Source organism: Cydia amplana, chromosome 1 (assembly GCF_948474715.1).
Source record: "Cydia amplana chromosome 1, ilCydAmpl1.1, whole genome shotgun sequence".
Classification (NCBI taxonomy): Eukaryota; Metazoa; Arthropoda; class Insecta; order Lepidoptera; family Tortricidae; genus Cydia; species Cydia amplana.
In genome coordinates, this window is record NC_086069.1 from 18,753,436 (window position 1) to 18,768,770 (window position 15,335).

At 33.5% G+C, this 15,335-nt stretch overlaps 1 protein-coding gene across 2 annotated transcripts in view; it reads right to left on the bottom strand.

The window, feature by feature from the left end:
• Positions 1 to 1,013: 1,013 nt before the first annotated feature.
• LOC134650069 (uncharacterized) overlaps positions 1,014 to 15,335 on the bottom strand; it is a 62,334-nt gene continuing 48,012 nt past the window's right edge. For both annotated transcript variants that reach the window (XM_063504906.1, XM_063504898.1), the window contains one exon: positions 1,014 to 1,163. In XM_063504906.1, the coding sequence (XP_063360976.1) occupies positions 1,114 to 1,163 (50 nt within the window). In that variant the 3' untranslated portion in view covers positions 1,014 to 1,113. The remainder of the gene's footprint in view (positions 1,164 to 15,335) is intronic.

Sequence of the window (15,335 nt, forward strand, 5' to 3'; positions counted from 1 at the left end):
CCATCTTCAAGGATTTCGCTCAGAAGGTGAAATGGATCATGTGACACGATGAAAGAGGCTACCGTCGCATCTGTGAACGCAAATCTAATTTTGTTTCATATGGGTGACCTTGTTACTTTTTTTTCGGGACAAACTAAAAACAATTATACTCGTACTTACAGGGTTTTAGATAGCATTTTTAATTTCGTAACGTAAATTAAAGCCAAGTAGCTAAAGTTCGTAACATTTTTAAACTAAATAGACACAAATATAAATATTTGTGTTTATTGTGATAACTAAACTTAATTGTTAGAATACCTTAGAGGTACCTTAAGAAACATGAGTGATGAAGAAGGATTTAATATCTTTCAGGTGGTATTTTATTTATCCCCATAAAGATGTTTTCACTGTTGCGGTGAAAAATTACAATCAAAGTTATTTACATTGATTCCTTTGCTACGCTCATGATTTTAAATTAAAGCCTCTTTATTTTTTAAGTGCTTATTTGTAGTCCAAATAAGCACTTGACGAAATTTGACTTGACTTTGGTCTCTTGTTATCTAAATAACTATTTTACTAAATCAGGTTATTTATATTTTATTTTTGACCTTAGTTCTTTGATCGAATATATATACTACCTACTTACTTGTTACTTTACTTCGCAACTTGCAATAAATACATTCTTTAATAAGCGTGGAAAATTAAAAACACATTTGTATTCAATACCCCTATATTTATTTACACACTGTATAAAGTTTTTCTAACGTTTATTCATTACATAAATTATTGCCTTAGATTCATCAAATATTCTTAATGAGCTAAACTAATAACTCTCCTTTAAAATTAATTAAAATGATGAATTTAGGTTGCTATTTCTTATCACAGTTTTGTAGGTACATCATTATTTAAATTACATTGCGTACTTCTAAATTATACCTATACATTACACATAAACATATAAATGTGGAATAAGGCATATATATATATATGTATATATATATATATATATATATATATATATATATATATATATACATATATATATATATAACAAATGTATAATTTCATTTCTTAAATAACATTTGTACAAATTCGTATTACTTATATGGTCTTTATTTTTGCTAGGTGATTTTCCTATCTTCCTAGGAAAAATCCTGGGTAGAAATATCTCGGATTTGCAGGACCTGCAAAAAATAACGTACAAAAGTAAATATTGTGAATTCTATAATTCTGATTTCATACGCCAATAGCGTATTAATTTCTGGGAAAATTCAACTTTAAGTTATGAAATATTATGATTTTAGACTCCTGAATGGTCTTACTAAAATTTAAATTAAATCATCTCTTCCGTACGTACTACACGCATGAGCAAGTGTAAAGTCGGCATAACGGCCGTAAAATAATGTAGGTAAAACAAATCGTCAATTAGGATGAATACGGAAATATAATTGTATTATTATATCTAAATTATTTCATTAGGTACGTTACTAAAAACACGTAGTTCAATGAAATACCTATAAGAATCATATAAATAATAATAAAACATTGATGAATAGAAGACCTTGTGTGTTAAGCAAGATTCTTTTTAATATGTACATTAGAAACGATTTACTTATAATACATGCACATATTTTTTTTGTAAAAAATAGGTAGTGAATAAGTATAAGCAAGCCTAAGGACAAATCTCCCAGAACCAATCTTAGATATTTATAAAAAAGGACCGTACTACCGAGGAATAAATATATATAATAAACAAATAAATCAAATAAATTTACACATAAACTCAAGTCCGTTCTATTGAAAAAATCATACTATACCATCGAAGAATTTATACAGGATGATCTATTATGATAATATGTATTTGTAAACAAAGTACCTAAACTTAGAAAATAATAAATATGTAGCAAGTAGCATGCAAAGTATATTTAAGTGTACTAAATATTATATTTAGTTAATGTAGTCTTAAGGATAATTGCCATACCCTACCAGGGTGACATGTGATCTGTTTCTATTGTAACATCTATTATATTGTACCATGGTTTGCAATAAACGATATACTATACTATACAAACGGTAAGAATATAAAGCATATAAAGTGAACCGCTCCCATTGTTTTTGAGTGGATTGACGTTGATTGTGAACCAAGCTTGGGCAATTAGATTTTATTAGGTACAGCTTTCTTTAACTCAACTCATGTCTCCGCGCTGTTCAGAAAACGACTGCCGGTCATCGAAAAGTACAAAAGTTAAAATTATGCCTATGTGAGACGGTATTAATATGTACTTACAGATTTTTCTGTTTATTTGTAACGCATTATAATTTACCTGCTTTGCGCGACGGTTGGCTTGCAGTAATTCGCCGCTGCAGTTATCTTGTGGGCAATAAATCTTTGACTAATTTTGTTTTAGTCGAAAGTAACTGTTTGTTAAACACATTTAGAATGATGCCGTAAAATTTACTATGGAAGTACTATTTCTAGTATTTCTACGCACATGAATTCGCAGGCAATAAATAAACATTATATTAATAAATCGTTTTTCTTTAAAATATTTAATAAAAAACTCTTAATCCATAAAAGTCCTCCACCTATTCGGTTAGCACACCAACACCAAATATTTCTAGGTAATAGCTCTAGTATGGATACATATTCAGAATCAGAATCAGGGCCCTTATTCGACATGTACAACTGTCAGATTTCGCGTCATTTGAAATTCAACTGCTGAAGTTCATTTGAAGTTCATCAAGTGCTGAAGTTCATTTGGTACAAACAATAATTTAACAAAAAACAACTTTGTTTTATTATTACTTTAAGGTTTATAATGGTTTGGTTTGGTTGTCACCTAACTGTGGATTGCTAATGTCAAATTTTGACAAGTAATGATTCCAAAGGTAGACTTGGTTCTCTATGACCTTCGGCACCATCTTGGAGTTTTTGACGTGCGAAAGGGTAATTTATAGCAAAGAGTAAAACTTTTTTTTTTCAGTACGTAAGTTTACATGAATTAATGACATCTTGTGAGCGATAGACCAACGAATGCGCTGTAGGCGATGCGGCGGCGAGTAGTGGAACTTACGTGACAATTTCCATCAATCAAAAAGGGACTACATTGCTGATGGTCGATAAAGGCTATTAATAATTGAATTTTAACAGCAAGAATGCCTTATTGACAAGCGATCTTTTTGTTGAACCCACACCTACACGTCAAATAATGCTTGCTCCACACATTCTCTTATAAACGCTCAAAATTGTAAAAAAAATTAAAGAATTTACTCATCACCTCTCTCAACTCAAGCTGCCTATTTCTAATCCACGTTAACAAACCACAAGTTGTACCTTAACACATTTCGTAAACCATATATTCAGAAAAGTCCGTATTTTATTTCTAAGTGGAACATGAATATAGCTGGTCAAGCAGATCTTGACAGTAAAAAAGGCGCGAAATTCAAATTTTCTATGGGACGATATCCCTTCGCGCCTACATTTTTCAAATTTGCCGCCTTTTCTACTGACAAGATCTGCTTGACCAGCTATAGCTTGTATTACCTTTTTGGCATAAAAATAATCTAAATTAGTCAAAATATTTTGACTAAATATTGCACTACTACTACCTACTATATAGGTACCTACCTTAGTAACTTGGTAACTTTGTGTCACCAACTATTTTGATGCTACCTACAAAGAGCATCAAAATAGTTGGTGACTGACAGGTCAGGCTCCGGTCTTGGTAAGTAATGTAGCCAAATACTGGTAAGTAATATAGTCATAAGACCTACTGTATTAGGCTATATTACTTACCAAGACCTAAAAGTACCTATTGTTTAATATGTATCTACACAGAGATGATTTTTAATTAAAGGAAATTAAATACATATATGTTATTCAACTACAAATAAAAAAATTAGATCTATACTTGGTCAACCAGAACTTGACAGTAGAAAAAGGCGGCAAATTTGAAAAATGTAGTTGTAGGCGCGAAGGGATATCGTCCCATAGAAAATTTGAATTTCGCGCCTTTTTTGACTGACAAGATTTGGTTGACCAGCTATATTTCAGTTTACACATTTTTTTTCGTTTAATTTTAATAAAACATTAAAGTTTTTAAGCATTAAACTTTATTTAATTTTCTTCACTATAGATTATTTTCTGATATTCAAGTAGGTATGGTGTTTCTGGTTGGTAACAGGAAATAAGAAAACCACGCTGGTGGTCCACATCTGTAAGTTTAAATATGAAACATGATAAAAACACTTAAATTAAAAACTTAATGTCTTCCCAGCTTTGCTCGAAAACATATAAAAACTCAAAAATGCGCGTTTTCCCAGATATAAAACCTAGCTAGATCGATTTTGCGCCCCCGAAAACCCCCATATAGCAAATTTCATCTAAATCGTTAGAGTCGTTCCCGAGATCCCCGAAATATATATAAATAAATAAATAAATATACAAGAATTGCTCGTTTAAAGGTATAAGATATATATTATTAAAAACTTATAAATAAATTATTTGCCCTAAATCGTGGTAGTGACATACCAAGTGCGGTAGGGTGCCCAGAAAGGCTGCAGGCTGACCGCTTGCCCCGCTGGATAACAATGCTGATCCGCATCATCAGAAGCATACAGATATAAAGCGCTTTGACAGCTCCTCATAGAGGCAACGCGCGCTAGGCCGCACGCCATAAATCTAAGCTAAAGTCTTAAATTCGAGATCATGAACATGAAATATTTGTTCGCTATAATAGTAAAATCATAGGTCTAATACCTATGATTTTAATATTATAGCGAAAAGTTAGCAGGAGACGGCCGTGCCGTGGTCGTGGTAGGTACAGCATGCGTGGACCAGACAAGCAAACCCTGAATTATTTACCTACCTATTTTACTATACCTTTGTTCACCATTGTGTTCACCTATGTATATTTACTCTTCTTTCCAAGATAATCATTTTTTTTTTCAAGATGTAACCCGTATAATCGGGCTGTATAATTTGCCTCAATTTTTTTACACAATGTTGTATGTAATTTTAATTCGATAATTAATGATGTTTTACATATTTATCATATACTATTTTTCCAGTTTTTCTTGTATATTACGTTGTTTATTTCGATTGACGTGTTTATTATTTTCGTTACTATGACAGCGGTTTTTTTTTTGGCATTTAGCCAGTGTCATGTCGATATAAAAACACTTTAAAAATGCAACGGAAAGGTTGAGTCCTCCATACAATGACATTATTATAACTCAAACAAGAACCATCCAAAGGGGAATGGGGGAAATTGCGATAGGTATTTGCTTCTCTATCACTCTTGCATATCCGAGGGAAATTTAATGGTGGCACATAACGAAATTGGTTTCGCGGAAGGAAACCGTCTTTATTCATCAATGTTATATTTATTAGGAACAAACGTTGACTGCCGACTGTCCTATATATTACACTACTCTTTGCTGCCGACTTCTAGCGCTGGCGGTACACCGCGAAAATCAGTAAAATGCTGCAAATGGTGTTAAAGGTCTGAAAATCGGTACGATTGATCTTTAGGACATTTGAAACAATTTGACCCGAAGCGCCAACAAATAAAAAAAAACGAGAGAAGTTATGACGTCATGTTTCTTTTGTATGAAAAAAAAAAATTAGAAACCTATCGTGTGTGGTATTCAACGAAAGGGCTTTCTGAGCCAATGCTAAAAATATATCACATCGTTACATTTCAGTCATTTTGTTTAAATTATAATAAAAATAGTTTTCAAAACATACCAAGTTTGGGCTTCTCCAGATACAATACCGTTAATTTTTTTTGTAAAATATACCTCAAATTATCCGTAATATCCTCATATCTAACCCTAATAAAGCAATTTTGAAATTATTTACATTTAATTTTTTTTTTAATTTTTCAATTTTACAAAGTGTAATAATAGCCCTGCCGAATATAATGTCCGAATATTATGTCCGAATGAATAAATACGAGTAATAATGTCATTCGGGTAAAATAAGAGTATTGAAACTTGGTTTTTCTACTCCCGTACTCTTATTTGTCATTTAAAGGGTCGTGCACACACCTTTAAACCCCCTATAGTTCTTATCTTATAGTTAGCAGTATCTTTTTGGCACTTTTACGATACTTCGTGTAATCACCACTTAAAAAATATTGTATGGAATACATTGTTGCCAACCTAATTTTAATTGTCATTTCTGACAGACGAGTGAACCATAGACATGTTTTGGTTACTGGTACGATTTTTTTTTTCATCTTTATAGGGCTGTATCTCCCAAACCGTGCGTCGTAGAGCAAAAATAATCAAATTTTCGTTCCCCTTTAAGAAATCCCTAAGTAAGATTTAAAAAACAAAAAAAGAAAAAAAGGAAGAGAAATATTTACAGGGCTGTATCTCCTAAACCGTGCGTCGTAGCGCAAAAGTAATAAAATTTTCGTTCCCCTTAAAAGTCCCACCCACTGAACAACCTATCACATTAGGACATGAAACAATCATCATCATCCATTTTTATTATTATTTCATTGCATTTCAAAGTAAGCGCTTGGTCGTAGAAAAAGTATTGTATGCAACGTTGTTTAACTTTCAAAAAATACTCGTGGCGTCTTTATTAAATTTACTTACTCACGCCACTCGCCTTTTTTGACCTCTCTTAAACAACGGTTGCATAAAATACTACTGCATGTTCCTTTGGTAATATCTAAGCTTTAAGTAAGAAAAAGTTCTAATGAGTGGGGGTGGAGAACTCGGGAGAGGGGGGGCGTTAAAGGTGAGTTTTTTCAGTTAATTCTTTCTTAATTCTTACATAGACAATTTTTACTACGACTTATAGATTCCGAGATATAAGCGACTTTCTGAAAAAAACGTTATATATTAATTTTATGCTTTCTTTTTAAATATTTAATTGAGAGATTCATAATCACACTTTGTAAAACTGAAAAATTAAAAAAAAAACCTAAATGTAAATAATTTCAAAATTGCTTTATTAGGATTAGATATGAGGATATTAAGTATAAAATTTGAGGTATATTTTACAAAACATTTTTTAACGGTATTGTATCTGGTCAAACCCAAACTTGGTATGTTTTGAAAATTATTTATTGTATTATTTTAAAAAAAATACTGAAATGTAATGATGTGATATATTTTTGGAATCGGCTCAGAAAGCCCTTTCGTTTAATACCACACACGATAGGTACAATATTTTTTTAAATTCCATAAAAAAAAAAGATGACGTCATAACTCCTCTCGTTTTTTTTATTTGTTGGTGCTTCAGGTCAAATTGTTTCAAATGTTCGTACCGATTTTCATACCTTTAACATCATTTGCAGCATTTTACTGAATTTCTCGGTGTACCGCCAGCGCTATATATATTATACTACTCTTTGCCTTTTCTTTAAACTTTTTTTTGACAAGTTTTCACAGACAATTAAAAATTTGACATTGATACATCAAGGCGGTTTGTTTACAAAGGGGCCTACCGGGAAGTGCGAAAATCGAAACTCAGCTATTTGCCTCTTTATCGCTCGAATATGCAAGAGTGATTGAGAGGTTAGATAACAAAATTTCGAATTTCTGACTGTATTTTTCTTTAAATATTTTCAAATACAATTAAGTTGCGTTGTTTTATCACAAAGTTAAAAAGACTTAAAAGACTACTGTCTGTATCATCACCATCAGATCAGCTCGATGGTACCATAAAAATATTGTATTGTCACCCATATTCATGAATCTAGTATTAAACTGGATTGGGCATGAGTGGTGGGGATAACTGAAAGAACGGGATAGACTTATGTATCTTTCAGTAGGAGTAGCAGCGAAAGCGCTATTATTGTTTGTCCTTGTCACAGTCTCACATTTTTTTTTATTCCTCACCGTAAATTAGCATGGATGATTGGTCGAATTTATTTGTTGCCCACCTTAACAAATAAATTCTACCTATCATAGCGTCGCATTACGTATGTTTTGTCCCTCACGGAGGCACGCGTAGACCACTTCTATAGGATGCTACCTTCTATGCCCATATTACATATTATGTACTTATGTAAATTTTCAGCTTCCGCTTCAGCTTTGAACACCCGGGAAGTGGGTCAAATTTAATTTGCATGATTTGATTGGAACCGGGACAGATGAAACTAACTAAAAGCTTGTAAAAATGTGGCTTTCCAATTTCTATTGCAACTTCAGATGAAAACGTCCTTATTGAAGCATAAGGACCCTTAATTTATGGAAAGCCACATACAACAACCAATTCGAGGCTACTAGGCGGCAAAATACGACTCAATACGAGTAGGTAGGTCAAATAAGAGTAATAAAATACGGATTTATATTTGGCCAAATATTCTTTATTGTGACAAAGTTATTCTTCCTCGCGTTATCCCGATTTTGCCACGGATCATGAGAACCTATGGTTCGCTTGACAATTAATCCCAAGAATTGGCGTAGGCACTAGTTTTTCCGAAAGCAACTGCCATCTGACCTTCCAACCCAGAGGGTAAACTAGGCCTTATTGGGATCTGTTAGGCTGTTAAAGTTAGCTACTCGTAAGTCTCGTAACACAACATATAAGTTTCACATTATAACAAAAATTACTTACATATATATTATGTACCTAAACATATTACTTTTCTAAAAAAAGGACTGAAATCTAGTGCTGCGAAGAAACGGTATTTTTGTTCGGCTTTTTTGTTGCTATTTTGGCATATGGATACATGGTAGAAGAAGTAAGTGTATGGAATCCTCCTCCATTTTGCGTGGTCCGACGCACCTGGCCGGGTTTTCGCGATTTTCCGTCAATGTTCAATACCTTATTTCTTACGAACACCTAAAATAATAAGTTTAAAATTAATCTCAATGTCTCCAGTTTGCTGTTCATTCAAACTGACAAAATCCAAATTTCTGAGGCAATATACGACCGCTGTCTTATATAAGCCATTAAATATCAACATGAATAACCCCACGTTGCGTTGTTATAAATTTAATTAAATAAATAATTATTTTATTATTTAATTTATATCAACTAATTAGGCATAGCGTCCAATTTAGAATATGGCACAGGCACTAGTTCTTACGAATTTTACCTTAATTTATTAATCAAAGGACCTGAGGTAAAAATTGAGAAGAGGTTGATATGCAGATGCAACCAGCTAGTCGCCGACGCTCCGCTTCCCCCGGGATTAGCCCTTAAGCCTGCACCTAACAGACTGGCTCATAGGGGGCTATGAGCTCGCCGTTGCGTCAATTTTCATTTTTAGAAAAAAAAACTAGTCTACTAACTACTAACAACACAATAAATGCTTATTTTGCCGCATTCTTCACTATCTCTCCCTGTTTCACTGCCATCTAACCCAGAGGACAAAAATATAGCTTATTGTGGCTACTCCGTCTTCCTCATGACTCATGATATTTTACTTCACCATAAAGTAATTGGTGTAATATCAAATGATATTTATCGCACAAGTTACAAGAAGTTCATTGCTAAGAACCACGACGATTGGTTTAAAATTTAAACTTTATATATAATTTGTTACCTAGTAATTATAATAAATCTGTTTTCTTTTTGACATTTAGTGGTATATGTATTGCTGTATGTTTATTGTCAAGTTTTTTTTAATTCTGGACAATTGTCATATATTCGTTTTCATGATAGATCTACACCAACGCAACTGCATGTCATGTTCTTGCGGTTTATTTTTATAACGCCAAGATCGAAATTTGACTGTTAACTCCATCTTGCGTCGAGTAGAGGAATCAAAAAACTATAGAAAATAGAAATGCAGTCTACTCTATGCCATAGAATCCCCTTTTAAATGTCATAAATCCAAACATGGCGGCCATACCAATAGACAATCAAGTCTAGCGATGAAATGATTTGTTTACATGAGATTCACTGACAGATAATGATCTTTACCTATTCGACAACCCACGATAGTTCAGATTCAAATGAACTTCAACATGCGACGTCAAAATTGGCATGTCGAATAAGGCCCCAGATCATTTATTTGCTTTTCACATATAAATACATGCAAATATAGTTATAAAATAAAATATACTCTAAGGTACTTACATGCTAAAATTGCTTATTCTGAGGTTATATGTGTAAGGATATGCGTAAAATTATTATGTACATATATGTCATTCAGTAACAGTAAATTAAAATCATTACATTAATTTCCATAGTAATTAATCTAGTGCATTCGCGAAAAATTCATTAATTGTGTAGTACGGTCTATTAGTAAAGTAGTCTTTTGCTTTTTTGTTAAATATTCTAAAATCTTTACATTTTTTTATGTCCTGAGTTAACTTGTTAAAAATTTTGATTGCCATGTTATTAACACATTCAGTTGAAGAGGGCACTCAAAAATTAGACACACTGTTGCCACCCTTATACAATGGAGGTTACGGTCGATAATGGCACTTGTTGTACGGATTTCACGCCCGCCGGTTCGGAAATGCACAAAGTTTCCTTTTGTGGCGTTGCTCATAACTTGATTTGTGACGGGGCAACCCTTCAGCAGGTTCCGGCGCGGCGCCGACGCGACGCGACGCCGCTTCCGCCCCGCGACGTCACGACACCAGCCTCGATAACTTACGTATTTTCATCACAAACAAAGTGGATACTAATTAAACAAAAATAACTACCTATTTTTAGCAGAGGCAAGTAAATGATAAGCTCACCAAGTCCATTTTAATACATGGCACTAATTACTTGCCTTTTAGCTTTGTACTTATGAGTGGCATCTGATAGCTCGTACTTACGATAACTAAATGACATCATTTAGAAGCCATTTCGATGTAAGTGTAGGTATGTAGTACGTTCGAATTGGCCTGTAGAAATGCAGAAATCGATTCGTAATTCGTAGTTGATTATATAATAAGAATTAGTATTCGACATTTATTTGCATTTGCTATTTTAATGCAATACGAATGTTGACACTTATATATTTTTGCCTAATACGAGTATACATGGAGGCCTAACCAATATGACGATCGTTCGCGAACGAAACGCTAACTAATGTGTCTCTATCAGTCTTCCATATTTAATGTTGAAGTTTGAATAGGGGTCGTGCATAACCTATAGGGGGCAGCACAGGAACTTTGGCGCCCACAAGATGACAGGACAGAACCTACTATGCACAAGAAAAACGAGACGGAAGATGACAGCACGTGCTTTGGAAATGTACATATGTATGTTTCCGATTCAGGCCACAAGATGGCAGACCCTCCAACGTGCACGGTCTCTATTGTCTCGTTATAAACAATACACAAAACGCATACGCGTTGTCAATAACAACGTAAATTTTGATCATTTGCCCCTAGTTACATACATATCAACAGTGGACAATTAAATACCACTTCACTTAATTTATAAATCAAAAACGTTAACAGAGTTTTACATGATGTAACAAAGACCTTACTTAAGTGATTGAATGTCACAAAACATAATCAGAAGCTACTAAAAAGCATGTCAGTACAATGTAGGTACTCCTATTCCCCGTCAACAAGTGTTAATAAATGGTTTTCACAGGCTTACATACTGTATTAGATAATTCACTTTTATTCATACGCTTTCTTATATTGCCAATACAGATAAACAAAGTGTTGGGTATCGGATCTGATAAAAAAGTACATACTCATATAATGCTGTCTGGGCAAAAAGCTTATGAAACTGCCAGAGTTAGAAACTTCTTAAGTTTCCGGAACATATCCGTTTTTCCGAGTCTTGGTTTGTTTACTTTTCTACCATATATGATATTTAATAAGTAATAACATGATATCTAACAACATGAGTGTGTCATGCCACTTATTTCGTACCGTAAAATGGGGTGAGTAGGGTCAAAACTGAAATTCAAACCTCGATAACATTTTATTTTTACATATGAAAACTGAATGGTGTATATAATAAGTGTTCCGGACGTTTGTATTTTAGTTATTATTTTATTTTGGGTAGTTCCATTTCATAACTTTGACGATAAAGAGGAAAACCCACCTCACCCCGTAGTGCCTCGTATTTGGGGTGAGAGGGGTTTTCATACAAAGGTGATTTTGGAAGATTGTTGGATCTTTTTTTTTCTTATTATGCGTATTACTATAGCTACATTTTAAATTGGAATACATTATTTTTGTAGCAGTAGCCTTAAAATCCCCTCTCAAACCTTCTCTCCCCATTCATAACCCACCTCTCCCGCGAAAACTACTCACCCCGTTTTACGGTACATTTGTGTCATGTTATTGTTGTAGTAAAAGAATTTTACTAATTCTAATACTAGAAATTAACATTTTTAGGGTTCCGTAGCCAAATAGCAAAAAACGGAACCCTTATAGATTCGTCATGTCTGTCCGTCTGTCCGTCTGTCCGTCTGTCCGTCTGTCTGTCCGTCCGTATGTCACAGCCACTTTTCTCCGAAACTATAAGAACTATACTGTTGAAACTTGGTAAGTAGATGTATTCTGTGAACCGCATTAAGATTTTCACACAAAAATAGAAAAAAAAACAATAAATTTTTGGGATTCCCCATACTTCGAACTGAAACTCAAAATTTTTTTTTTCATCAAACCCATACGTGTATACATCTATGGATAGGTCTTCAAAAATGATATTGAGGTTTCTAATATTATTTTTTTCTAAACTGAATAGTTTGCGCGAGAGACACTTCCAAAGTGGTAAAATGTGTGTCCCCCCCCCCCCCCTGTAACTTCTAAAATAAGAGAATGATAAAACTAAAAAAAATATATGATGTACATTACCATGTAAACTTCCACCGAAAATTGGTTTGAACGAGATCTAGTAAGTAGTTTTTTTTTATACGTCATAAATCGCCTAAATACGGAACCCTTCATGGGCGAGTCCGACTCGCACTTGGCCGCTTTCTTGAGTTAAATTTTTATGATACCTACCATTTATATGCTTAACGATACGAATACATGTACCTAAAACCACTAACCTTTTGCGCCAAGGTATTTCAACCGTTTGTAATTGGGTTTGGTGAAAACTCTCAATGACTTTATTTGTATTTTTGGTCCACCCACACATTCAAATTGCGCTTTTCTAATCTCGCTGGCCCTAGCTCACGGTCAAACGCATTTTAATTATGAAATTGACATATCACGCCGAGCTTGGGGCCGCCATTTTGATTTAATAAAAGAGTTCGTACTTATTAAATTAATTGAAGCATCCCGACCTTTTCTAGCTGGACCGCTGCTGTTATGATATTTAACTAATGCATATTTATGTGTTTGCTCATTTTTAAACGTAGGGCGTCGTGACGTGTGTGTATTTGTTATATTAATTCATCGCTAAACTTATTCTTTGTTTTACCCGGGCCCTTTATTATAGGGGTAACGTTTCGCCCTGCAAATTTTGGGCTCATACAGTAATTACTTAATATGCACACAAATATTACATTTCTAAAAATGTTCAAATAAAACTAAACTGAAAATGCCTGCCACTTTAGGCTCTTTTAATACTTGTATGAATACCTCATAGGTCAGTCAGTCAGAACTGCTGGGGAAATTTACATAACAAAGTATTTAAGACGTAACATAACTTCTGTTAGGCAATTAAGGTATTCCAAAACACCAGTTTCCATTGGAAATCAGAAAATATAGGTACAGTGATGAACTTCAATTTGGGGCCACTTACGGTGCAATATCGTATAGTAAATTACACACCTTAGGAGCCTTAATAGTAGCATGTAAGTACGTACGTACGAGGAAGACTAAATACGTGCATACTTACATAATATAATTTTGATATTTATTATTTTCAATACAATTAAACAGGTTTTATTTACACGTAAAACTTGATAGTCCGTATAAGAAAAAGGTCACTAGGTAGGTAGTTTTTTTTAATCATATCAGTAACAACTTTCAGCAAACTTTTATTTACCAAGGTTAGTTCACAAAAAGCGAGCTGATTTAAATCTTATTTAATACGTGTCTCCATTGATAATTGCTATTAAATTGATTGTTCTATATTAAAACGTTTTGTAACAACTCATTCAATTGTCTAGTGATATTAGGGACCTATTTAAACCTATTATGAATTCACTGGTGGGCCATTTATAAAACCACTTGTTTAAAAGTTATGTTTTAGATAATACTTTTTTAATATCAATGAGTTTGTGTCTTCGTTTAAGTTTAGTAAACAGTATAAATATTAAGTAGTACAGCGGTAAATACTGTCTGTCTGGTCATCTGTTTTCTCTTGATTAGCGTGTCAGATTAAGTTATGTTATGAGTGATATCTTGCTACTCGTGGAGATCTACTTTATCCACTTTTAGCTGTCGAAGTTAATGAGGTATCTGTGCTATGCTATTACTTAATCTAACAATTATTTGTACGCATTTTCTTAATCTGACGGTTACAATGTGAAAATCGGCTTTGGAACCGTCAGATTAATAAAATGCGTACCTACAAATAATTGTCCGATTAAGATCTTAATACCATCTAACATAATAAGCATTAACTTGGACCAAAATTACGAAATCCATAATCTGCTTTAAAATTCTTTTTTTACTGCTTACCAACCCCCACCAATTTCTAAAAAGCTGTAGACTAAACTGACCACTAGAAAAGAAACATCTTTTATTCTTCCTATCATCTGATCTTACGAATCAAATAGGTCTCTACAAACAACTACAACGCTCGAGTAACTCCAAATTTAGCATCTCCGCGGCTACCATAGTAGATGTACCTAAGTCATGTATGCATGTGAGTAAGTAACCTAACTACATTTGTAGTGTAAAATATCCTTAAATTTAATGATTATTACTGGCTCAAATATGCGAGTGATAGGGTTAACTTAAATACAGTACTGTAGATGGGCGTTTTTTTTTTGTTGTCCCCTACACTTTTTTTTCAAATTTGGGATTTTTTATGTTATTTCTACTCAGAATCACGAGCTCTTTCTATCCTAATAGGAGAAAAAAAGTGTCCTAAGGTTTTTATTTCCATTACGTCACCATTTTTCATAGACTTTGTATGGCGGTCGCGGAATGGAAAGATCGAAAAATGTATGGAAATTTTGGGACACTTTTTTTCTCCTATTAGGATAGAAAGAGCTCGTGATTCTGAGTAGAAATAACATAAAAAATCCCAAATTTGAAAAAAAAACAACGCCCAGATAGGTACCTAAATAGTATGTTACCACACTTACCACTGTCGTCGTTCACGTCCTAAGATTAAATATTTTGAACTACATCGTTTACCCTTGAACCTCCGCCTGACAGCTGAAGCTGACTTGATTTTATCAATTGAATTCTTTACCTCGCTTCCGCTTAAGCAACACTCGCTTACTAGCCAAAGTCGTGATTAACAGAGCCGCTGACAAAAGATACTAATAAATATAAATAAAGTTAAGAGGAAAAGT